The sequence below is a fragment of the Oculina patagonica genome, chromosome 3, assembly GCF_052425735.1.
Source record: "Oculina patagonica isolate OP01 chromosome 3, crgOcupat, whole genome shotgun sequence".
NCBI classification, from domain to species: domain Eukaryota; kingdom Metazoa; phylum Cnidaria; class Anthozoa; order Scleractinia; family Oculinidae; genus Oculina; species Oculina patagonica.
The window spans coordinates 23,775,656-23,800,658 of record NC_135760.1 but is presented as its reverse complement, the minus strand read 5'-3'; the positions used below and the strand labels follow the sequence as shown (position 1 = coordinate 23,800,658).

At 38.9% G+C, this 25,003-nt stretch overlaps 1 protein-coding gene across 1 annotated transcript; it reads right to left on the bottom strand.

Annotated features, from left to right (window-relative positions):
• Positions 1–3,684: 3,684 nt before the first annotated feature.
• On the bottom strand, positions 3,685–12,875 carry LOC144647118 (T-box transcription factor TBX3-like). Its single transcript, XM_078506873.1, has 6 exons — positions 12,532–12,875; positions 11,972–12,239; positions 11,682–11,828; positions 10,668–10,753; positions 10,277–10,392; positions 3,685–4,684 (listed from the first exon to the last, which is right to left on the bottom strand). Exons 1-6 carry the CDS (start codon positions 12,873–12,875, stop codon positions 4,056–4,058), a joined length of 1,590 nt encoding a protein of 529 aa, XP_078362999.1. The 3' UTR covers positions 3,685–4,055.
• Between the last annotated feature and the right edge of the window lie 12,128 nt (positions 12,876–25,003).

The following is a 25,003-nucleotide window of genomic DNA, read 5'->3' as shown; positions in this document are numbered from 1 at the left end:
ACCTGAAATGCCCAAGGGTTTACTAATGCCCCCCCCCCCCGTCACCCCCTTCCCACCATACTGGATTACAATCGTGAATGGTCCAGGAGCCCATTGGGCTCCTGATGGTCTCATTATTCTCCCAGGAGAGTAGGTATTTCCAGAACTGTCTGATGTATAACGAGTACGAAGGAGATGACACAACTGACACACCGGAGCAGGGCACGGTAGCTTGGGCGGGGTTGTATCGCTAAGGACTTTAAACCCTCGTTTACTTTGATACCCTATAAAAATACGATAACTTAATTTTGTGTCCAAACCTCTGTGGGAACCCACTTGCGTGCCGTCGTAGTTCCACTTAAATTTCGTACATTTTATGACGTCTTTTCTATATAAGAATGTAGACCACGGATCCCCATCACATCATTTATACACGATAAAATGTTAAAGCACAATGCTTGTGGGGCCATGTTCCGTATGTAATAAAAATTCAAATACAGGATAAAAATTAAAATAGTGACCGATCTACAAGATGAAAATTAAGTCTCTTAAGAATAATATATATGTACAGTGTATTATAAAAAATAAACAAGGTCACTGATTTGTTCATTTCCATGCCATAGGCGGCAAAGCAGGGCGGGGGGGCTGTACCCCCAAACGAAAATTTGGTGGAGTCGAGCTCAGCCCCCACCCCCTACGTTTTGTTGCCGAAAATATCGCAAACGCAGCGTAAAATTGGTTTGTCAAGATATTCCGTCTCGCCATTCAAACTTCCTTAGAGGTCTTCGGGAAACTTTCTTTATCTTCGGAAAAGTTTGAAAAATGATCAGAAACGTTCATATGGCCTTTGGAGAATCTTCGGAAATCTTCGGTCTAGAAACTGTTCAGAAAACAAAAAGTTGCTAGAACGGAAAAAAGTTGTACCCCCCCGCCCTCACCTCACGTTCCAAAACACTCCGCCGCCTCTGCATGCAGGGCCAATCTTTCACAGAACATATCAAGCAAAGATGCAAAGGCTAAAGAAATCCATTTATAAGTAATCAACGTCAATATCAAATAGATTAATCATTAAGTAAACTATAGTAAGATTTGAGAAAGTGATCACCAACGAGAATTGTATTTATACTTAAATTCTCCCATCCAGTACTATGGAAAATTTATTAAGAGCAGTAAAGAGAATTTGCATGTTGACCATGAAATGAGATGATCATTCTGTTAGTTATTCACTGTAGGAAAGGGTTCCCTGTTGCAACCGCCACAGACGGACAGATCAATTTTAATTTATTAACCATTATTAGAGGGTCTGAATGGGGTTTAGTGTTTAGTGTTATTTGCCCAAAATTTTCAATGTTTGCTGTTAAATTGGCCAATTTTTTAATGTTTTCTGTTTTCGGAGAAAATACTGTTAAGTGCTTAGAGGGTTTTTATTATCACTCTTCGGACATCTTCAGCAGTCTTCGGACATCTTCGGTAGTCTCCAGACATCTTCGGTAGTCCTTGAAAATGTTCGGCAGTATACGGAAATCGTCGGTAGTCTTCGGAAATCTTCCGAAATGGTTGGAATCGTCGGAAAATGGCTGAAAACTTCTTGATATACTACACAAAATAATATTGGCCTTTTTGGAGCCGTTTTTGTTTCTTTCTTGATAAAATTTATTGTTACAGTGAATTTTTTACTGTTAGTGTTAAAATGCCTAAAATTTAACTTTTTCGTGTTACAAAGCCAAAAAATTGTGTTTAGTGTTATCGAAGTAACCACATTCAGACCCTCTTATTATTGTAATAAAAAAAGTCAAATTTTATTGGTTGGGACCTTTTGAAGCGGAGACTCAGTAAGGTCATCGGTCATTTTTAAGCTGGCGTTTTTGGCGAGGAATGAAATACAATTATAGAGGAGAAATGAGCCACTAAACAGACAACACCCAACACGAGAGCACTTCGGGTGCTGCTTGTCACTTATTAAAAAAATATATTCTTCATCCTTCCCTATTAATTTTAAATCCACTGATCAGTATTTTTTAGTAACTGTGTCCCAATTTATTAGTACTGCAGACCACTGACCCTTTTTTAATTTTCTATTTTTTAATGGGGTTGGGGTTGGGGAGGGGGGGGGGGTGGGTGGTGCATTTTACTCACACAGGAAAAACACAAACAAATAGGCACAAAGTAGTATCATTGAATAGTATCTTTTATTGATATGTATAATATATATATTATAACGCTATGTACATTTTGAGCAAAGTGAAAATACTCAAGCAACTCAACACAAGAGAATGTCGAGTTTTTGTGTCTGCTTCACTTTCTTTGTAACATTTCCCTCAAACTAAACCTTGTTTATAACACAATGTGGCGAATGGAGGCTTTCGTCAGGGCGTACTTACTTTGGCTGAATGTATCAGAAGTCTGCCAAAAACAATATAAATAAATATGCGAATAAACTGAAAAAAAAAATTTCGAATCGACCAGCGACAGCTATTTTACAAGCAAATATATTCTTTTTTACTATTTTTCGCCCATCAAAAATCTTCATTGCCTTACATGGCGCTTTGACTTTGTCCATCTCTAAGGAATTTAGCTTCTATTTCGTCTTCTAGATGCAGTTCACATTAAACGTTAACTTGGCCTCGAGAGAACAAATTAATGTACTTTAGCATAACTGAAGACCCTTCGTCAACTGACGAGCCCTTTTTCCGAAAACTGTGGCTACCTTTACTGTTGTCTGATTGGTCAAGATAAGTCGGGAAAGTTGTTCGGTTCCACTCGTCAGCTGACGTGTCTTCGTTCGGAAAACTGTCGTGTTTTTTTTTTTCTGAACGATAAGCGTTTGGGTTATTGCTCTCTCGCATCTACATTTTGTGAAGCTATGACAGCAGCACTAATCTTACTTATAAATTCTACTTGTATTCCCTTCCTTCCTTCCTAAAACACAACTAACAAACAATATGATAAATACGAGAATTCGCTTCGGCAAAAATTGTCAGCTAAGATTATAGATATGTATTTATCGTCTTCGCGTTTCGGCGCTATATTATATTTAAGTGGAACAGAACCGTGCGTAGCTAAGTCTTTCTCTCTTTAACCTGTATTTAAAATTTCTACGCTAAGAATACCTGTTTGTAAACTTTTGTTTTAACTCTATAACTTTTCCATCGTTTATTTTGTAAAATGACTATTTCGTTCACGTCGAGTGATTTAGGAAAATCCGTCTTTCGAGCTCAAGTGCTCTTTTTTATAATTACGTACCAGTAGGCCTTATAGGTGTCACTTATTTCAATATCATTTGGTTTTGTTAAGCAACTTTCCTGGAATTTTATTTCGAACAGCCAGAAACCTACTTAATACGATACTTAAATTTATGTTGTCTTTCAATTCTTCTCCCGCGCTACCTAAATGCAATTACTCGAAATTCTTTCCACATGTACTTTGCGGCATTAAATCTAAGGGAAAATCCACCACTAAGCAACACCCTCAAACCTAGAAAACACTAACCTTACTATTTAACGTAAGGAGATAGAAGTTTCGCTCAAAACTTGCTTCGTCACATCACGTGACCTTACCCATTAGGCAAGTGCGTCATCCCCATGGCAACAGCCTCAGTTCAATAACAATAGACTTTTTGTTATTTATATAAGAAGAACAAGCGGTAGGAACTCGGGACATATGTCTATCTTTTTTAAACGCTCTATGGCGATATTGAATAAATTTCGCTGTTAGTGGGGCCAATGTTTTTATGGAATTTTTGTTTTCTTAGGAATGAAGTTTTCTTATTTCTGTATTGTATCTAAAACGTTCACCCTATGTATTCTGATCTCAAGTGACCTCGATGTATCGTGAAGTCGATTTTTCATATATATATAAAGTCGGATTACGCAAAAAATAACTTAAGAATATAAAGAGATCAGTGTGCTGGATATATGTAGTCGAAATACTTCTTATAATCATATTTCTCAAATAAACACTTGCTAAAGTAGAACAGTGTTCTGATCGCGTCAATGTAATTTCTTATAAATAACTGGTTTTCACCTTATTCTATATAGAGCATCTTCATACGAGGAATATTCGTCAGCATTCATCATTCATGTCGTTCTGTGCTCCATTCCAGGCGTCCTGTCCGCTGATCCGTGCAGGTCCAATGTCGGTGTTAGTTCCGAGCTGACGTTACCGCTGGCCAGCCCCATCATGCTGGCTGAGGAGACGGTGGCGGGGTATCCATAACTTTGCTGGTTCGCTGTGCATGGTGGGTACGCAGCTTGGCCCACTTGGCATGATGGGTACGCAGCCTGTGGCACGCTGTACGATGGGTACATGTGACCATGCGCGTGAGGCGGAAGGAAGCTAGAGGGCATGCCGCTCATTGAATAAGGGGGTCTGGGATACGGACTGTAACGCATATCCATATGCATTGCGCGTGCGCTGGGCAGCTTCAGATGAGAGGAGGCTGAGCACGAGACGCTGTCGTTTGCGTTTTGCTGCAAAATTACAGGTTTTGTGTCTTCTGGAATGTGCAGGCTGGAAGGGCGGGGAAAGTCTGTGAACTGCTGCTGTTGTTGAAGTATCTCTGGCGCGGGGAGTGCTTTTGGTACCGGGGAGGGGGAGTGGGTCAGTGTGTTTGTACACGAGCGCCCTTTGTCGACATGTATCACGGGTTTGATGTCCTCAGGGGATGATGGGATAGCTGATACGGAGTTTTCATCCAGCGGTGAACCTGAAATAAACCAAAATATATAAATTACATGGTTTGTTGAAAATTATACACGTGCCAGTTGCGAGCTTGAATCAAGCATGCAGTACAAGGATATAAATAGCATGGTTGGCTGATAATTATACCACGCACCAATGTACAAAAAAGGGAGTAGGGAGAAATTGGCACAAAAAAGGAAGGAGGAGGGAGAAATGTCGCAAAGAGTAAAGAGGAGGGAGGTTTACCCTCCTGTCCCTCCCCCCTCAATGTAGTTATAGGGATAGAGAACAGTTCGTGAAAGACATAAAGAAAAATAGAGCTTTTGGGTATCCGAATCCTGTGTACAAAGTATACATCACTAGCAAATGAATTAACTTAGCAAATTTGAGGAATAGAGTGCGCAATTGCTTTGCACTTTTCAACATATTTGTCTGTAAATTTTATCGCGCAACTTTGACTTGACTATTTACCACTAAGACAAATGACGCATTTGCTTTTGACCGAATTGTATATATATCATTTAAGATAATTAAAGTGTGTCTATAATCTTGCACTCTTCGAAACTTCAATTCATAGCTAGCACAGCTTTCTGGGTACAAGGGGATATTTATCGCAGTTTAGGCGAAGCCAAAGAAAGAACGAAAGCGTGAAAAAAGAGGTTTAGTCAGAGAAATATTACAATAAAGAACAAAGAGATTTCTGGCCACCATGGGCGCAGGGTTTCACTGGTCAAAAAGTTTCAGCTCGGTTAGTCCGTATATATTAGAAATCCTTTAAAATTGGTTTAGAAACACTTAATGAAATATTAGTTCAAGCTGTTAAGTACGTTCAGTGGAAAAAAGTCTATGTAAAAACATAAACTCCATTATTTGGACAAGACAGGGTGGTAACTTGTAGTTCTTTTATGCTATTGTCTTGATTTCTATAGCGCTATCCACTGTTTAAACACGTGCACCGTAAATGATGGGAAATTGTACTTGCTTTGTTGAACAACGCGACCTTTAGCCTTGATCTTATTGAAGAAAACAAATCACATTTTCCATAAACTGAAACCAAGAATAAAGTTTTTACTAGGTTATTGAAATACACCGTAAAGGTATAAATAAAGGTATGAAATTTGTTTCTGTCTTAAAAGTGGTGAATAACAACAAAGTACAATAGCTTTTACAATTTCATTGAAAAACCAAGATGCGTTTAACAACATGAAATCCATCAACTTTAACCAATGTTCAGTGTTGTCTTGTGGAAAACAACTTTTTTTGATCTCGACTCAAATTATCAATTGTTCAGTGTAAGCACAAATTAAATATCTTGTGAGACAAAATGACAAAAGAAGGCGAGTTAGAATTCTAATTGAACCGTCCTACATTACAATCTCATCAACGAATTTGGAGGCGGAATTAAAATCCGTAGAAGCTTGAAACAAGGGAAGGGTGTAAAAATTGCATTTGTAGTCAATCCACTGCGATATTTGGGGCTACTTTTATTTTCATCCCACTAATTGTGTGTTGCAGCTGAAATATTAATTATTTCCAAAGCTTCTTTTTTCCGGTATCTTTGTTTACTCATTTTGCAGTTCAGCTGTGATTTCAAGAACTTTTTGCAGAAAAACAAAAAGGATATCCGCGACGGAACATAATACACAATTCTGGAAAGTTCTAAACAGCGAATTCAGATCATCTTAGTCACGTTGTGTTAAAGTAAGGTGTAGCATAACAAAGCCGCCATTTGCAATTTTCACTGAAAACCTGAAGTTCGGACGTGACCATAAAATAAGAAAGAAAGTTCGCCCGCGCGCCCACGTGCGTTGGTTTAGATTTCAAGTAACTCTTATTTCCCCGTGGCTAAAATATTGATTCTTAATTTACTGAACGAACAAGTATTTCTGTCACTTTCAATGGCTTTGTTGTCTTCTTTATTTGAGTGGCGTGGCATAGTAATAATAATAAAAATTCCCCGCAAATCCCAACAACGACCTAGTAACGAAGCGTTTAAAAAGAAGAAAAACACAACGAAAAGAGAATACGCTAGTTAGAAGATCTAAATAATTAAAAGTTTTGCATATTTAATCAGACCACAGGCTCTTTGAGACTAAATATCCTTTTTAAATATACTAGTAAACAGCAAGTTCGTTATTGAATAAAATCTGCGGCCTGGAAAATTGTTCGGGTCTATGAAAGAAAACCCCACTTAGCGTGAAATAGCAGGTTTCGCTTATAAAATGGATAAACATTCTAAAAATCAGCAAAATACTAGCTCTCCTGCCACAAAAGGTTAAATAAACGAAAATTTCTATAACGTAAATGAGCTCATAAGCAAACTCTATCATTCACCTCAATGACTTTTTTATAATTATCAGAAAATCTTCACTTGGGTGCGACAAACTGTCAATTTTTAAGACAGTCGGTTTGGTAAAAAATAACTTGTTCGAAAAGCAAAAAACACAGGATTTATTTACATACTCTAGATGAAACGAAATATAATAAAAAATTCGGGAAAGCGCCCAAAGCAAATAAAAAGAAATTCAGCTTTTCCTTAGAATACAAAGGATGATATTTTTTCTCCGCGCATTTTTCCTTCAACATGAATACAAAAATTACTAAAGGTGTCTAAACTTTCGCTTTGCTGCACAGCAAAAGAGATGGTAGTTTGGCGAGGAAAAAACTTGAATGATTTATTGCAGGCGTTACTGAGAAACAGAACGCGAATTGACAGCTTTACAAACAAATTAGTCGTGAACATATTTTCTGGTAAATCGGTTTCCTGGAAACATGGTATTGGTGACGAAGGAAGGAAGACCGATTACAAATAGAATCCAATTCAATGCGAAATGAATTTTACTCGTTAGAACCAAAACCTCTACTCCTGAATTATCTTTCCAAGAAGTTTTGTTTTAATTTTGAGAAGTTTTTACTAAATTTTCATTGAGAAAACTAAGCGTGATCTTGTTACAAAATTCAAAGATAGACCCTCGGGCAAATTCTTTTCACTATTAATTCTAAACCGAGCCTCAAAACAAGAAAGTTCATTAAAGAAAACCATTCTGTATTAAATTATTTTACGCTAAAAAGCCCACTGAATAAACGTTTCCTGAGAGAATAAGAAACAATTCTCGGGTTATACAGATAAATAGTTTGTTACAGGATATAAATCCTGCCACACAGCTGCTAAAAGGAACAGATTGAGAATTCATTTAAGGGGGCGGACCAAGTTTTTCATAACGAGCGCCAACAACTCTATTGTTCCTCTTCGAAAGCTTTGGAAAACACTTTTAATGGGGGGAACTTTTTATTTAGGTAAAAGGTTGTATTAAAAATATGGAGTAATTTAGTTTGGTATTTGATACGAGAATGGTCCCACACCTCTCTTTCAAGTGTGGTTTTATTAAAAACACAATCACTATTTCGGCCCCATTATGTAAACTCAAACGCACACCAACAGAAGAAACCACCATTGATTTCGCACTTTTTTCTTCATTAAGCGTTCTCGTAAAATCGTTATGTTTTATTGCTAATTCGTGCAATTTTATACTGATAAAAAGGAAATGTTACGACTGAATAAAGTATTTTTTTGCTTTGAACATCTTTCTGTATACTGCACAAAAACTTCTGTTTCTAATAAGCTAATGAGCACCCATTCTGGGCCAGCATTTTAAAGTGTGTGTCAAACAGGTTCGTTTAGTAACAATAGGCGAACTTTTTGATGAGTGCAGTCTAAAAGGTTTCGTTTATTAGTAGCTAAACCCGTCTGGAACCTGCCCAAATGAGTCAAAGAAATTTACACTTCTGCACGAATGTAAATTTTAACGTTATTTGCAGTTTGGTTGGGGGTGACAAACGGGGGTAAAATAATTTCAAATTTAGCTTTGAGTTGCTCTTGACAAAGAAGGATAAAATTAACACTCACTTTTCCGGGCTTAACTTAATAAGATCAGAAGGACAAACATGAAATCAAGAATACTATAGATGAAAACGAGCCATTGAAACGCGTTTAAATCTGCCTTGTTTATCGTTAACTTCAGAGCACCTCGACAATTCATAATCAAACTCGATTGTTATAAGGGCTGTGGTACATTTGCACCTACAGTGAACTCACTAAGGTGAACAGAATTAAGAACTCCCAATGTTTCACACTTTGGGATGCAAACACTATCACCAAAACTCATACACTGGCAAAAATACGGAAATGAAATATCCTATAAACCATCTGCCATAAAGACAACAATATTGAGAAAAATTTTCTATCGAACTGATTTCTGACACGCCTTGTTCCTCGGGAAGATACTTTGCTTGAACATTTTTTCTCTTTGTAAGTTTTCGCTCTCTTTTTGTCAGGGCGATCAAGGTCGTAAAAAACTATTGGTAAACACTCACACCAAATTCAGAGTTACCTGGAGACGGGACGCCTTTAATCCTATGTCACCTTAATATATCGCACTTTTAGTGCTGAATTCGGTGAAATATTTACGGCCGTGGCGAAAATTATATTTAAAGGCTAGAGAAATCGAATCGGTGAGAACGTGTTTGCGTTTATACGGAATGTCAGTTCAATGGCACTTTTTATTCGCAGTTTCTCGCTTATTGAGAGCAATCGAACGTCGCTTTTCGCCTGACTGCAAAAAAACGCGAAGACATATATACACCTTAAGGAGATCTTGATTTTTTTACGTTTAAAGCATTATCATTTAAATCACAGCTTTTGAAAACTGTATTATTGATTGAGCGTTTGCGAGATGGATTTACGAATAAAAACGAAGTGAAATAATATATTTGCTGTTTTGAAATCCATGCAGTTTCTCGTTAGCAATTTGAAACGCGAGTATCTGCTAGAAAATTAGGTTTAAAAAATGGTTTAGAGATAGATGGTCGATCCAAAGAAACAAAAGTGCTTGATTTTCTTGTATTTCTTTCAAAGGGGTTTAGTGAGAGCTTCTAATTACGATAAAAAGAGATAGGACAATTGAGACATGATTGAGAGCGCCGAGAGCTATAGAGCGCTTTCAACTAACCAAAAAGAAAAGAGATTGATCCGCAATGCAAAGAGAAGGACACAAAACAAGAAAATTTGATCAATTGCTTATAAATGAACGGTACTTCTTAATTCAAAAACGCAAACAAACCAAAGAACTAATGAATGAACGAAGGTGGAATTTTAAAACAGAATTGTTCCGTTTATGTTTTTTCTTAGTGAAATCGCTGCAGCTGTGACGGTTCACTCGAGATCATTTGTTTCAAATCTTAATCTATCTTCGGTCCCTTTCATCTCCAGTTTTTTAATTTTGATAAAGATGCAATGTAGTCGAAATATGTTCCCAAAACTTCCAGCAGAAACTTGCCCTCGACAAACCCAATTAAAAGTCGCACGAAGTCTAACGTCATTGAAATCGAACTTCATGTGATAGAAATAAACTCTAAAGCAACTTTGCAATCAAACCATTAGGTTCAAGTGGCGAGAATTCTTTCGCATAAACGTAGTTTCGAGAGAGTTTTATTACACTGCAAAAATCAAAGTATTTTATAGATGTTGCAGGTTTGCGCTACCGCGGCAAGCGGCACTTTTCTTTTGAGCGCGCTGGCTATTCAAAGAAGGCGGTGTTACAAAACGAATTAAACCTACCGGTGATAATTTCCCTCGAAGAACCAGAGGCGCCTTGTTCCTTGGCATCTTCTTCTTCGTCGCTGTTATTTTCATCGTCTTCATCGTGTAGGGAATGCCCTGGGGTGCTGCGTTGCCTTCAAAATGGAGACGAATAGGTGATAAAGAACGTGTGAAAATCGCGCACGCAGAACAAGTCATTGTGGCTTGTTCACGGCTTTGTGTGTCAAAACAGTTGTTTTTTCATGTTTCTTTGTACCAAAAATTTGAGGCCTTCGCCTCGGGTATTAAGTAGTTGTACCCAAGGGGTCAGCGTTTAAGTGAAACAGATTAACGTGGCACTAGGATGATAGTGAAAATGAAATTCAAACAAATTGGTGTGACACAACAGAACACGAGTTGTCGTTCGTACCTTCGCTCCAACCGCCTTCGATGGCCGGCTCCCTGTTCTCTGAAACCTTTAGCGAAAGGGTTGTTGTCGATTTTTAACTTGGTTATCTGTTGAAGAATAAAATGCAAAAGAAAATACACTTTCTTCAAGTAGTTTTCTTAAATTTTCCGTTATTTAGAGCTGAGTTACAAAAGGACCAGGAATAATTTAATAATTTAAAGACCAGGTTTGGATTTAAAGGACGATTCGCACTGAAAGCGTTACAACCAAAGAAAAGGTTAACAGTTTAATTCCTGGAGCGATTTTATTGCGAATAGTTTTAAACACTTATGGAATAGTAAACATTCACGGACAAACACAAAGTATTGAAGAAACACCTGATTAAAAGGGAAAGCTTTAATCTCGCCTTTACTCGACCCGTTGGATGAACTAACTAGTTACGGGTTGTTTTTACCAGAATTCAACGTCAGAGAATCTTCTAGATCTTAATACTCCCCCACAGAGGAAATAACAAAGAAAATATCAAAGAACAACGAGAGAAGATAAATTTAAGCTTTTTTAATCTGGCAATGATTTTCTTTAAAGCTCTTTCAAAAGCTGCTCCAGCCTTTGCCAATTTTGGCGTTTTATTTGGAACATTGTTAAAACTTCTGAGAGCGCTAAGCCATAGTGAAGATCTTAATGAGAAGTTTCGCTTGAATAACGAATAAAACCTACGCTCTTGTAAACTAATTTAGCGAATCTTTAAAATACGTTTTTAGTCTCTGCCAAATAAGTCTGTTAGAATTTCGGGGTCTAATTGAATTTTTTTTTGTTTCAGTGAAACTAAAGCTGGCTTGGATAGGTATATCCGATGAATTGATATCGATTCAACAACAAAGCTCAAAAAGCTCTCTTGAATGAAACACAAATACTCAAAACTCCCTCTTAAGCTAAATCAAATTTCACGGACACAAAACCACTTGAAAACAAAATGAGGATTTGATATTCAACACAAGCAAGGAAAGTAATCATTAACAGTGAGTTTATACAAACCTTTTCATTTTGATAAGCCGTCACTCCAATAAAAGCTGTCTCTTGAAATGTGAAAGTCTTAAAATTACTGTAGGGGTGTTTGTACGTATCGTCTGCCCTCACGACGTGAATTCGTGGTTGGTACTTGTGCATGGAGTTTAAAATTGTCTGAAAGAAAAACGGAATAAAGAAATAAATCGGCCATCAACCATAATCAACAAACAAAAATAATTATAGATGTAACGGCAAATCGATAGATGCATGAAAAACGAATAAAGCGGCTGGATTTCAAAGGCTTAAAAGAAACTTACATAGCCGTATTTGTCCGCGATGTTGTTAGTAAGTTTCATTTTGTGAAATGAAATGGTTTTTTGCATCCACTGCGCCCCCGTGCTGGGTGAATCCGGATGCATGTACAGTGGTTTAGGCATCTCTGGGTCGGCCTTTCCTGCCACCATCCAGCGACAATTGTGAAACTTATATCGGCAATCGTCGGCTGGGACAATGTCCATGAGAAAGAAATATTTCGCCCGAGGGTCCAAACCGGTCACGCGGGCCTTGATCGGCGGAAACATTCGCCTGTTGACAGAAATTTCAAAACATTAGACACAAACTGCTTGAAATTAACATGGGCGATGAAATCAACAACCGTTCCTGGCCGGCTTAATAGCGTTACACCTAAAGGAGTGAACGTGTTCAGGGGGGATTGTTTAGTTTTTTCGCAGACAAAATTGTCTGTTTAAACTGGCATTTGCATCGCATCGAGACCTGACCAGGCGTTTAAATCGACACAATTTCTCGCTGCGAAATTCCGAGATGCTACGTGAACCGCGCACAATACTTGCTGGTCACAAGTACTAAAGCGTTCTACCTTCCTGCCTTGGTAATAACCATTTCTGTCTTTTCTTCGTAGAAGCTCTGCCAGAGGTCCTTGTTTTCTAGAGAAACGTCAATACTCTCGTGTTCCGAATCGTGAACTGGCATGTGGACTTGTTGCGGAGGACCCGTGATGGCTCCTGGCCCGAAATGGGAAGGTTGTTTTGCTATTTGCGGTGGATGGTACGGTGAATATGGAAACGGAGCATTTGAATTTAAATTGTTCGGAATCGTCGAACTGCTTCCTGGTACGCCAGGAATAAACTGCGAGCAGCCTTCAAGCAAAGAACTGACGCGAAAATCTCTCATCCTTGCCGGGTAAAACGGATAGTAGGCCATACTCTCGCTAGCTGTTACAACTCTTCTCTCACGCTCTCTTGGTTGAACTCGTGTATTGTTGATGAAGTTTTATTCCAGCTGCGTCGGAACAAGGCAAGATGTCATAAGAACTAATGAACCCTGCCAGCTGATTGGTCGAGCGTTTTCCAGCGACCAATCAGAAGCGGCGAGATTAATGCTTGACATGTGTAATTGACATGCAATCCATTGAGGAGGTGATATTTTTGTGTTCTTTTCTGAAAGAATTAGCACCTTTTTCATGTTCCTTGTCACATATTCTAATGTCAGCCAGTAGATTTCGTCGCCTAACCGATCGCCAGCTATGTCACAATGTTTTTATTATAGAAACGCTTCTTCTTGCATCTGAAAGCGCGTTGCTGTCGCCTACGCGAAATAGCTTGCAAAGAACGTGTCCAGGAAACGAATCCCTGGTATGCGGGGCGCACAAAGCTTACATTCCAGATTTATTTTGAAATCTCCACCTGGCGCGCTTTGCATTTTAAAAACTGAAATTATATCCTGGTTTCCGGTGGATCAAAATATTTCTGATAAGAGAGCTTTGAAAATTCTCACCAAACCCGACGTGACGGCGCCTTTCCCGTTTCCAAATCGAACACAATTTGCTGAAAAGCGCACTTCATAAAAAGAATCTATAAACCGACATGACGAAAAAAGCTATAGCGGAAACGTAACCGCATAATACGCCTGGATTCCAGGCTAAAAACACGGTATTACTTGAACAATTAACCGAGTCAGTTTCGAAGAGAACAGTGTAGCTGGTAACAGATGACGACCTGGTCAATTTCAGCAGGTTCTGTGGTATTTGGGCGGGTTTTACGGCATCGTAAAGTGGTCTTAGTCGTTCTTCGCGATTCGCATGGTTCGTAAAAATGCAATAATTACTCGCTTTGTTCCTGGCGTGTCTTTTTCACGCGAAACGCATCAATCGTAATGTGTCTTAGCACTATAGCTTCCCGTCGTGTGTTAAAGAGCTCGCAAATTCTCTAAACAGTCAAACAATTTCAAACGGATAATTGGTGACTCTTTGTCCGGGGCGCTTTTTTTAGCTGTACACCGTGTGGGACTTGATTAAGTCTTTCTGCTTTTGTTCGTGAAAGAGTTCGACGTTATTGAAATGTATTGACTCATCTAATTAGCACATGGCTCGGGCTCGATCTGAATAAGGACAGCTATTATCAATAAAGAAACCATTATAAAAGTCCTAAGGCTGAGAGTCTTAATTCTTTTATCAAGTCAGGGTATTTTGCTTCCAATGAACTTGCCCATTGCAAAAGTATTTGCAAAACAAAAGTCATCCCAAACGAAGTAAACTTTGTCGAAGCCCTTGAAATTAATACTGTGGGGATGAAACGTTTAAATTTTTTATGATTGTCGATTCTCGAACAGCTGTGAATAAAAACACCACAGCCACAGAAAATACCAGAAAAACTACCTGGTCAAGGTACGAGTAATAATGGTTGCGATCTTCCTTTGAGACAAAAATCGTCCTATGAATATACAAAAATAACATCCGATGTCTTTGACTGAAACGCAAACATGGGATGAAATTGTCACTTTTCTAATAGTGTCCTACATCGCCTCGACACGTCCATTGATTTCAACGTAGAAATTCCGCGCGATTGGATTTGTTTTGCGCGAAAACTGAATTGTAACTTCACGCGCTTCGAAATCGCCCGGGGCTGTTTATCGTCTCGAAGAGAGAAAATAAAATTAAACTTTACGGGCTATCAGCGACATATCAACAACGGCCACGTCCATAGAAAGAATGAATACAATTCGTTCAGGGAATTAATTTTAATAACAAAACAAAGCCGCGAAAAAGTTTCTCTTGAATGTTTGCAGGAGCGCGGCCACAAATCCGGTGCGATCGCACCAGTTTTAAATAGCCAAGGAAATTGATAAATGTTAGAAAAGAGTCCCGCCTTCGGCAGCTTCGGGTTTTTGCACGCGTTTGTCGGCAAACGGATGTAAATTATTACTGGTGTTATGCCAACGATAAAGCGATGGGTCACAAAGGGTTTCTCTCGCTCCCATAGTGAACTCAGAAACTGGAACTAAAGCGATAATCCTTGTCAACTGGGAACAGGTGAAACCAACATCAAATATGAATGAGCCTTTTACAAGAGTTCTTGAAAAAGCGTCTTAATGCTCTTAAAATTCCTACGATTTCGCTTTGTTGTTATATGCACTTGAACCGAAAAAATGCTTCAAGAGGTTTTTCTAGTTCGGCTTGACAGATTTAATGTTTTATCCGTTCTCGCGGTAAATTAAACTTTTCGATCTATTCATCGCTAGTACAAACACAACTGGTATAAGGTGTCGGCTATTTTAGCACCACAACATGCTTGTTCTATTCAACCTAAATGTACTCTGACACGGTCAAGTAAACACTAAAAAATATTAATCTGCTAGACCTTTGGACATTTAAAATTTAAAACTGGCAATGCTGAATTTTTCTGGCAAATTAGGAGTGACTTGTGAAATCGCTTTTTGTTGGCTTTCTCAGCCCCTGGGAAACGCATCGTGGATTTAATTGGGTTCTGTCCAGGCTTACTTCATACTAAGATTCTTCTAGAAAAAGAAATGCGATGAATCTTCGCTGGAAATCAGCCAACACGTGTATTATGATGTTTGCCAAGAAGATTAAACAAGTTTAAGCTCCTGAATGCAGTTGCAATTCATGCACGTGCTTTTAGCAGAAAGTGGGCGGTCGTTGTTTTACTGGTGATGTTGTTCGAAGTACCAACATTGCAAACGACGGACTGTTTCATAGTTTTCTCTATGATCAGTATGATAGTCAAGCTTCCAGAAACATTTTTATTAAATTTCATAAGCACTCAAGGTGAAAATGTACTCGTTTATCGATATCGCACTCCGATTTTTTTAGTTTTGAGTAAATACGGTATTTATTTCACGTGGTTTCCATATCATCCTGATCTGACACTCGTGGCCAATGCAGACAACAACAATGAGACAATCAAATACAACACTTGAAAAATATTGTGACGAACTATCTCGTACCTCTGAGCTGCAGGTGCGACAAGTAAAATCTTCGTTTGTAAAGAGTCATTTGAAAGTACTCTCATGTACTACGCTGGCTCACCATAGTCATTCAACTCATCTTTCGCCATAATTCAATGTCTTTCTGAGTCATTCTCTTGTCTAACTAACTGTCTTGTTTCTTTTCTTTCTTTGTCGTAGTCATAGTCACAGCACATTTTTTCTTGGACAATTTTGTCCAGGGGGAAAGGAGCAATGAGGTTAACCCTATGTGAAGCACCAACCCGTGAAACAAGGCCATACCACAACAGCAGGAACTCCGTGCCCTACTCTTTGCGATGTGTGTGGGTTTTTTAACGTCCCCTGCTGACCAGGGAACACTTAGTTAAAGTTCTTTCAAACTGCTCCTTATGTTCTGTCCTTATTCCTGAGTTACCAGTCTCAACGTACTGTTTTCCGTTCTTTATTTTTCCTTTCCATACTCGACTCACTCGTGATAACCTTTTCCATGTGTTCGGCTAGTTGGGACTGAGCAGCTCGAAAAATGGGATAACCGCGAAGAACAGCAAGAGGAAAAAATGGCGAAGCAGCTAACCGACGGCGCCTGCCAGGCTAACTCATGATCGCTCGCTAACTTTCTCATGCTTATTATTAAATACTGATTCCTTTTTTCAAGAGCGTCTTAAGATGCTATACCGTAAAATTCCAGTTATAAGCCCTGGGCCGCTCATACAAGGGTGGGGCTAAAGAGCTAGTAAGGGAATAAAAAAAATGTTTTAAAACAAGCCATAGCAGCGTTGATCAAAATACGTTTTTAAGTTAAAAAATCAAGCTAAAGTAACATTTAGCCCTGTTCAGTACTGTCATCAAGTAGAGGTGGGCTTATATCCGGGGGGGGGGGGGTATAACCGGATGTATTTCCTGGTAGATGGGCGAGGTGCTTATAACCGGAATTTTACGGTATGACATTTATTTATCCACCCTTTCAATCACTTACTTTAGTACTTTATCACCTATTCACGTACTCCTCCCCGGGCGCTCCTCGCCCATGATCCACACTATGCATTTTTGTGTAGTGTTCAATCGTCCTCTCACCTGATCAAATGCAACTTCCTCCTACTGGCCTCCATACATTTACGTATAGTTCTAGTTGGGAGAATTTGTTAAAAGATAAATGAATTTTCCTTCAGTGATCATTCCTTAATTCTTGTAACCTGTATCGTTACATGATTGTTATTGTATGTACCAATGTTTTGAAGAGAATAGCATCAACTTATCCGGACTCTTGGTGCTCAAAGTGTTAATCTTTCAGCTTGTTACCTTAGCACCTTTTAAGAACTTTTCGAAGCATGGTTCTTTCAATGCAAACATTCTGCAATGGCCATTTGGTAGCTATACTTTGTTTGTAGTTTAAAAAATACATCTAAAACACGCGCAACTATCAGTAATTGTTGCTTCCTTGCTTACTTACTATATTTTCTTACTTTTTTACTGTATCGTCCTACTCGCTAATGTAAGTATCACCCCAAGGGGATTCCACAACTGTATTAATGTACTCCTCCCTTTTAATGCCATTATCCCCCTCTCTAACCCCCTCCCCCTATCTATAGTTTCATTTTTTTATAGGCGACCCTTCGGCTTTCTTATTACGCCCCCCCCCCCCCCTCCATCCCACCCACTCACCAAAAGGTATTGAAAAGAAATGAGAACCACCGGAGTTTTTATGGTACTCAATCAATCTTCCACTTATTTTATTTGCATCAGACAGTTTGATACATTCAAATGAACAAAACTTGAGGATAATTGATTTATAAAAATATGTGTTGTGCAGAAAGAAAACGGTTTTTGCTGCCCCAAAGATATTAAATCGAAATCTTTGCTGTCGAACGGTAAATCTAGTTGATTACTTGTAACATGGCCGTATAACGAAACATTTTTAAGCCCTAACGTCGGAAAGGTTTCGCTTGATTATTAACAATGCCGGCATAATTAATTGCCTGGTACGACTGTCTCGAATTTGGACTTTTCAAAAGGACTGCAATATATCGATTTTCCGTAAAAGTGATTGTGCTTTTTAAAGGTCTTTTAACGGAAACCCAGTAATTTTTAACGAAACAAAGGCAGAGAGATCAAAATTAAACGAGCTATTCATTCATGGAGTCATCCAGACTCTTATCAAAACAGCTGAGCAGTTAGTCTGCGCGTGTGAATCCGACAAAGCGTCTACAAGACCTTCATCTCTTGTTTGACTCACAGGAAACAAGAAATCACATCCTACCTCGCTTCCACGTGGCCCTGTGCAACGGAAGTCGCGACAATTCCACCACAATGTACTTGAAGTGGAGGGTTTTCAAAGAATTCATCGTAAAAAGATGGTTTTAACGCTCTATCGAAACCAGTTGGCTAATTTTATGGCTTGGTCGATTCACAGACAGAAATTTCACACTTCGATGTCGTAAAATTGGCTCCATTGATTGGTTCATTCGCTCACTCGTATAACTGTCACAGAGTAAAGCGATAAGGCGTTCAGTTTCACTTACACTACACCTGTACTCGCCACAACCGCCCCTCTGGTCGCTTTAGGCGGCTGTATTCGCAAGCTATAGTCGCTTGGATAATTCAATTTTCTCGGACCGTTAAATAAGGCAGTGCGAAGGGAAAGACAACATTAGGCTACGAGTAGTCGCTATTTTCCCGCTTTATAAATCGTAGAAATCGAGCGAAAAAACTGAGTCAATTCTCGATCAATAATAGACTGGTCAGTTTTGTGTCCATATTCTTGTCCTATTTTCTAAACACTTCCAAGTCTAGTAAAACTCGCTCTCGATATTGGTGTTTCCTTCCCCTTGTTAAGACAAGCAAAGCAGCGCGCAAAAAGCTTTATTCTTCGCCGCATTGGGTTTCTGTAGTTCAGGTACTTCTAGAGTGTGGAATCAACTTTTGTTGTGTGATTTGAATGCAGCGCATTTTATTACGTTTTTATTGCCTGTTTGTGGCGAAAATACTCAAACCAATAAAAAGAAAATTCTGACTAATTTACAAGCCGCAAGATGCAGGTTTCTCTAGCGACAGATTTTGCTCTCTAATCCTTTTATTTCGCCGGTATAATTATCTTCTGCAGTCACGTTCAGCTCTCAAAAGTGATGAAGTTTGTAGCATTATCTACAGCCCCCAAAACAAATAAATTCCACTTTTGTTAAGAGAGATCTAATCTATAATCAATGGCTTAATCCTGGCAGAGATAGTCTTTAATTCACCAGCTATCTCAATAAAAGAACGATAGCAGGTACACCAGATTTCTTCATCGGGTGCAAATAAGAAAGTTGAAAGTTTGTACAAATGCTGTGAAAATGCGCCGCGGAATACTGGTTGATTTTTGTCCTCGCAAGTAAATTCACCCCTTAAGAGGAAACTTAACGCTCCCTTGAAATTCTGTGATTCGTACAAGCTGCTAGGTCCCTTCTAGTCCTTTCTACGGCAGGTAAATTTGGCACTGGTGTACATGTGCGCGAAAGGTCATTTTAAAAACGATGCGAGGCTTGTGACATTTTTATCAACAAGAGATTAAAGTTCGCAGGGAAACCAGTTAAATACAAAACATGTTTCTTCGCGCGAACTTACACAGATGACGAATTTTGTTGGCTTGTGAGTAGACCACCATTTAAAACATCTTTTGTTTAATTTTCATTAAAATTTCAGAACACCAAACAATACGTTGAAATGACCACTCATTCCAGGTGGCAATAGGTAAGCCATGGAGCTTCGAGAACAAATTGCCACCCGTTAAAATTTTCACAAAATCCCGCATTGAAAACTGAAAAAAAGCCGACAGTGCATTAAAAGGGTTTCTTTCGCTTTAGAAGTAAGCCATTTCGCTGCAGTTTTTATGTCATATTTTTGGTTTCTTTTAAAAAAATAAAGAAGAGGAAAAGATTAGGGATTTTCAAAACATCTCATGGAATAATATAATACACAATGATTAAATACCGTGGATGTTTTGTTCTCAGGCTTTTAACACTCGTGGGTTAAAAGCTTTCAAGTTTATTTGACTTCTTCACTTTAGAACAGGTCTTTTAATGATGTTTTCACGTTTAAAGGTAAATTGTGATGGTCGATTCAAAAGCGAAAATGAAGGCTATTTAAATCGAGCCTTGTAGGATTAACTGTTTTCCGGTCAGATGTTTAATTCTCGTGCAAATATACAAAGCCCCTCCTCCGGACTAATATTTAAACGTTTTTCAGTCTCGCTTTTTAATTTCCTACTACGAATTATCTTTATACTTTGTAATAAACTCCGGTATCTTAAGGAACAATAGCCAAATCAACTTTAGAAAACAGCCGAGCAAACAAAAGCAGTGTCCCACACTAAAGCTGCCCCTTAAAATGCCTCTGACGAGCGTTCATTGTGTGTTAGTAAGGTAATGAAAAATGTTTTAAATATAAGGCTGAAATAAAGGGTCGTTTCTTAGGCCAACAAGCGAGAATTTAGTAAGCAGTTAGTTAATTGGAAAAATTCCAAACTTTTGAAGTTGTTGTTGTGGAAATATATTTACGTAGGCGGTTTTTCAAGTCACCATTTTCTCAGCTTTTGAACAAAACACTATCGCCTCATTTTACTCAATGCTGGCTGGTCGTCAAGTATTGATTATCACTAAGGAGAGGTGTTGTCACGTACAATAAACTAATATTTGGGATCGGGGAAGCCAGAGGAACTTCGAAGAATTTTGGCAAAGAGAACTCGAGAATCCCGATGACATTTATTCTCTGTAATACATAACATTAGATGAAAAAAAAAACTGTTTTGGCATCGAAATAAATACCCATGGCTAATTAAACAAAAGTGAACACTTATTTTAACTTAGTATACGCAAGAAGTCAATGCAAATTTTGACTTAGAGTCAAGGAGGTCTCATTCACAGTCGGACAAGTCATCATTTTCTCGGCTTTTGAACAAAACCCTATCGCTTCATTTCACTCAATGCTGGCTGGTCGTCAAATACTGATTGTAACTAAGAGAGGTGTTGTCGCGTACAGTAAACTAATATTTGCTCAGGGCAGCCAGAAGTTCCTCAAAGAAATTTGGCAAAGAGAACTCGAAATATTAAAGAAGGACGTTTCATTCACAATGGGACAATCATTCCTTTAATATTATCCACAAATTCAAATTTGTGCTTAATTCTTCAGTGTTTGCACACACACTCACTATCTACGCAATTTTACTGAAACGAAGTCCCTTTCCATGTGGCTCGCAGCCTGCATAACGTTGTCTCTTCTACAGTGGGACATAGAACTACGATTAAACATGAAATGCCGAGGACAGAGTTCTACGTACAACAAACGATCTTACGCCTGAATTACCGTAATTTATATAAGGACAGTGCACTTTTAACCCACACGCTCCTTTTCTGTTTACTAGGCCCTGACTATTTCTTTTATTTACCGCAAAAAATTCTCACTATTACGGAGTCCAGTTATTGCGAACTGCACCAAATCGTGCCGGTGACGAGGTTGTCTGCTATTGGCCGTTCCGGAATTAGGCAGGGAACTGGGGCGAGTTGCAAATTTTAAGCACTCGATAAACTGACAACACCACATGAAATATCCTGGTAAGGTTGGTCATTTGACCAGGTTTGATGTTTTTAGGATGAACAGAGACGACGTTATGGACCTTGGAACGTGGTTCAAAATCCATACCAACATCTCTAATTGGGAGCCAGTGTCCCCCAAAACCATATAAACACTTAAAAAATTTTATGATTTTGAACTAGCCAAACACAGTAATTTTCATTTTTTTTTTTTCTTTTAACTAGTAGGTCCATGGCAGGATTTTACAGCTGTCACAAAACTGATAAAAAAATTTAAGAGTTAATATGGTTTGGGGGGACACTGTCTTAGAATTAGAAGACGTTTGTATGGATTTTAGTCATGTTTTAAGGTCTACGACAGTTGTCAATGTGTATCGACAAACTGTAGATGATGTTTATAATGCAGCATGGATAATTTTGATGTTGATCAAGCGTATGTAAAGGAGGGTGGGGAGGGTTGGGTGAAATGTTCGTCCCTTCGGTCAACTTCATGTACTGACTATCAAGACTGACGCAGTTTAAATTCTGAAATTATCGACTTTAATAAATATCATTTACAGCTCTCCTGTACAAGTTTCTAGGTTCTATCGCTATACTTCAAGTCATTCAAATTCAAATAATAAACCTTAATTCCTTAGTTTAAAACATTTGAATGTAGACTGTGATACACTTTTCGAACATAGCGCTGCGTAAAATTACGTAACTACAGATTGACCGGCAATTGAAGACAATTTCAGTCGAAAATCGAGGGCAAATTAAGCTTAAATAGTCGAAATGCAGGGTCGTGTCAAAATTGTAGGTTGTGTGCAGAAACGGACAGTAGAAACGTATTTCCTCGAATAAAAGCCAAGCAACGTTTTAAGGGTGGCGATTGCTCAGCGTCTGTGTTCATTATAGAACTAAGTGGATCGTTGGGAAGAGTTTGATAAATGGAACCTATTTGAGTAACTTTGCTGTTATTGACGATTAAAGATGATTTTTATAACTGGAGTAAAATTTGGCTCGGGAGGAGAGGGGTGGAATTCAGAGAAAGGGCTATTATTCGAGGAAACGCGATTATTGGGGGGGGGGGGATCATTATTTCAACTGAGAGTTGTCAGTATCGAGAGTAGTCTAAAGAAAGTTAGTAGTTAAGTGCAAATATCTGTTTTATAGATAATCTACAGTCAACTCTTTCTAAAACGGACACCTAAAATGACTGAAAAAACGGCAGGAACGGGACCGACACCAGGTGTGCGTCTTATGGAGGTGTCCGTCTTATAGAGGTGTCCGTTAAAAGAGAGTTGACTGTATATCAAGACAAAATTTTAATACACTGCAACATTCTAAAAGGAACTATTACATACAATTCACACCTAAAAACTGCATTATTGGTAAATTTAAAACTCATCAAAAACGAAAATTAAAAAAAAAAAGAACGTGTACAAATATTATTAAGCCCCTTATGGCGCACACGGACAAAATCACACACTCTAATTATTTTCTACTTTTAGTAGCACAAGAAAATACTATTTTTTTTAAGAAAATGAAAGAGCAGCGTGATGCAAACACAACAGTTACATAGTTTAATAGATTCTATTGCTATTTGATGTTGGAATACACTAAAGAGGTTTCCTGCGATGCAACTGATAGTGAAAATCGGTCGCGTGATTAACATACCGCACAATTATTACTACTTATTCCGGGTGGTCCGGGCTCCCGGCCGCCGGCGGCGGGCCCCCCCGGCCGCGCTCCCGGCCGTCCTCTCCTCTCCGTCCTCCGGGGCCGCGCCCCGCCCCCCCCGCCCGCCCCCCCCCCCCCCCCCCCCCCCGGCCCCCCCCCGTCCCCCCCCCCCCCCTCCCCGCCCCCCTCCCCGCCGCCGCCCCGGCGGCCCCCCCCCCCCCGGCCCCCCGCGCCCCTCGCCGCCGGCGGGGGCCCCCTCACCCGCCCCCCCCCTCGCTCGTCCCCGCGCTCTGTCGCCGCTCCGTCGGTTCCTGTTCGCCTGTGCCTCCCTCCCTCCTCCGGGCCCGGTCCGCCCGCTCGCCCCGCGCTTCAACACGTGATAATCCCTCGCTGACAGTGACACTGTCCTAGTAGTTAAATGCGTGCACTGCATACGCTGTTCACGTGCCCTTTACCAGTGAAAATCACCGAAAACTTAACTCGACCAATCAGTGAATGAAATTTTTAAAGGTCACGTGACCGCCCTCTAAAAACGAAATCATAATACCGAGAAATGACTAACTTCAGAAAAACTCTTGGTGGATTCCAATGAGAATTAATTACTACAACTAAGACGCAATAGAACATTCTTCAGCAAGACTTTTTTTGCTAAGTACATAAGTGAACATTTTAAGAGCGAAACACGCGTACCATTCATAGATGCTTCAAAGGGACTGTGTCACGGATTTCAGTCAAATTTAGGCATGGGGAAGGACAATCAAACTCAGTGAAATATAAAAAAAAAATAACCTCTCAAAACAGTGAAGGTACATTTTAATAACACACTAAATACAAAAGAAGGTACGGATGACCAAATAAAAGTGATGAAGATTCAAGCGGATTGCGATATGGGTTCTTGAAATATTGTTGAGCTGAACAGTTTTCAAAGTTAGTCTCCATTCCTTGTAACTTTAAATTATAACGCCCGGGAGACATATTTGGTTGCAATAAAGATATGGTTTTGTCATTTAGATCCACAGAAGTAATTTTTTTTGCAAACATTAAGTTTCATAGCAAGTATTTGGTAAAGCTTGGTAAAATAAACTTAACTCAGCCGTGACACATCCCTTTAAATTAACTTAAATTCTTATTCTTGTATCACACAATGTGCACTCGCCATTTGCATTTGGCTGCTACTTTTTCGAAAGCAAAAAAGGCAACTTCAAGTTCTCTACAAACGGATACAATTCTGCACAAGTTAGTACAAGCTGTCTTTTACTTTCTTCAAATATTTTCGTATTCAAGTCGAGTTTTTAGTGGCAATAATTATATTACTTTAAGGCTCGTGTAATTAGAAGACAATTTCATTTGTAAGATTTACTAGTATTACACACAATTATACTTAAATTTTTAAATTTGAAAAACAACCTGAACAGAACACCCTTATGTTATTCTATCCGAATAAATTAATTCTAATTTTTTGTCACCAGATAATCACGATTAAATTATTTTAAGCGCTTAAACTTTTAATTAAATATATCTGTCGAAAATACTGGACGCGGTCCAGACCATTAAAGCACACCATCAGTAAAAATACTTGTTAGTGATTGGACCAGCCAGGTGTGATTGACAGATGACCTCAATCTGTACACAACTACAACTAATATTTTTGAGGTTACTCTTTTTTAATTGGTATCTATACTCCATGAAGACCAAGTCACGGATAAATTGTTTTGTTTTGGTATCTTTTCTTTGCTATTATACATACGGATAACTGAAATAGTATATCTTAGCTACAGAAATATTTTAATAGCATGCAACAGTTTCATTTTAAATAACATAGCCTTCACTATTGAGAAGAAAAAGCTTGGAAAGTCTTGA

What these genes read in the sequence shown, in the direction of transcription:
- LOC144647118 (XM_078506873.1), bottom strand. Translation starts at nt 12,875, where the DNA reads ATGGCCTACTATCCGTTTTACCCGGCAAGGATGAGAGATTTTCGCGTC. An exon ending in TCGCGGACAAATACGGCTAT is followed by an intron (nt 11,829 to 11,971) that starts GTAAGTTTCTTT and finishes TTTTTCTTTCAG; the next exon opens with ACAATTTTAAACTCCATGCA. An exon ending in CGGCTTATCAAAATGAAAAG is followed by an intron (nt 10,754 to 11,681) that starts GTTTGTATAAAC and finishes ATTCTTCAACAG; the next exon opens with ATAACCAAGTTAAAAATCGA.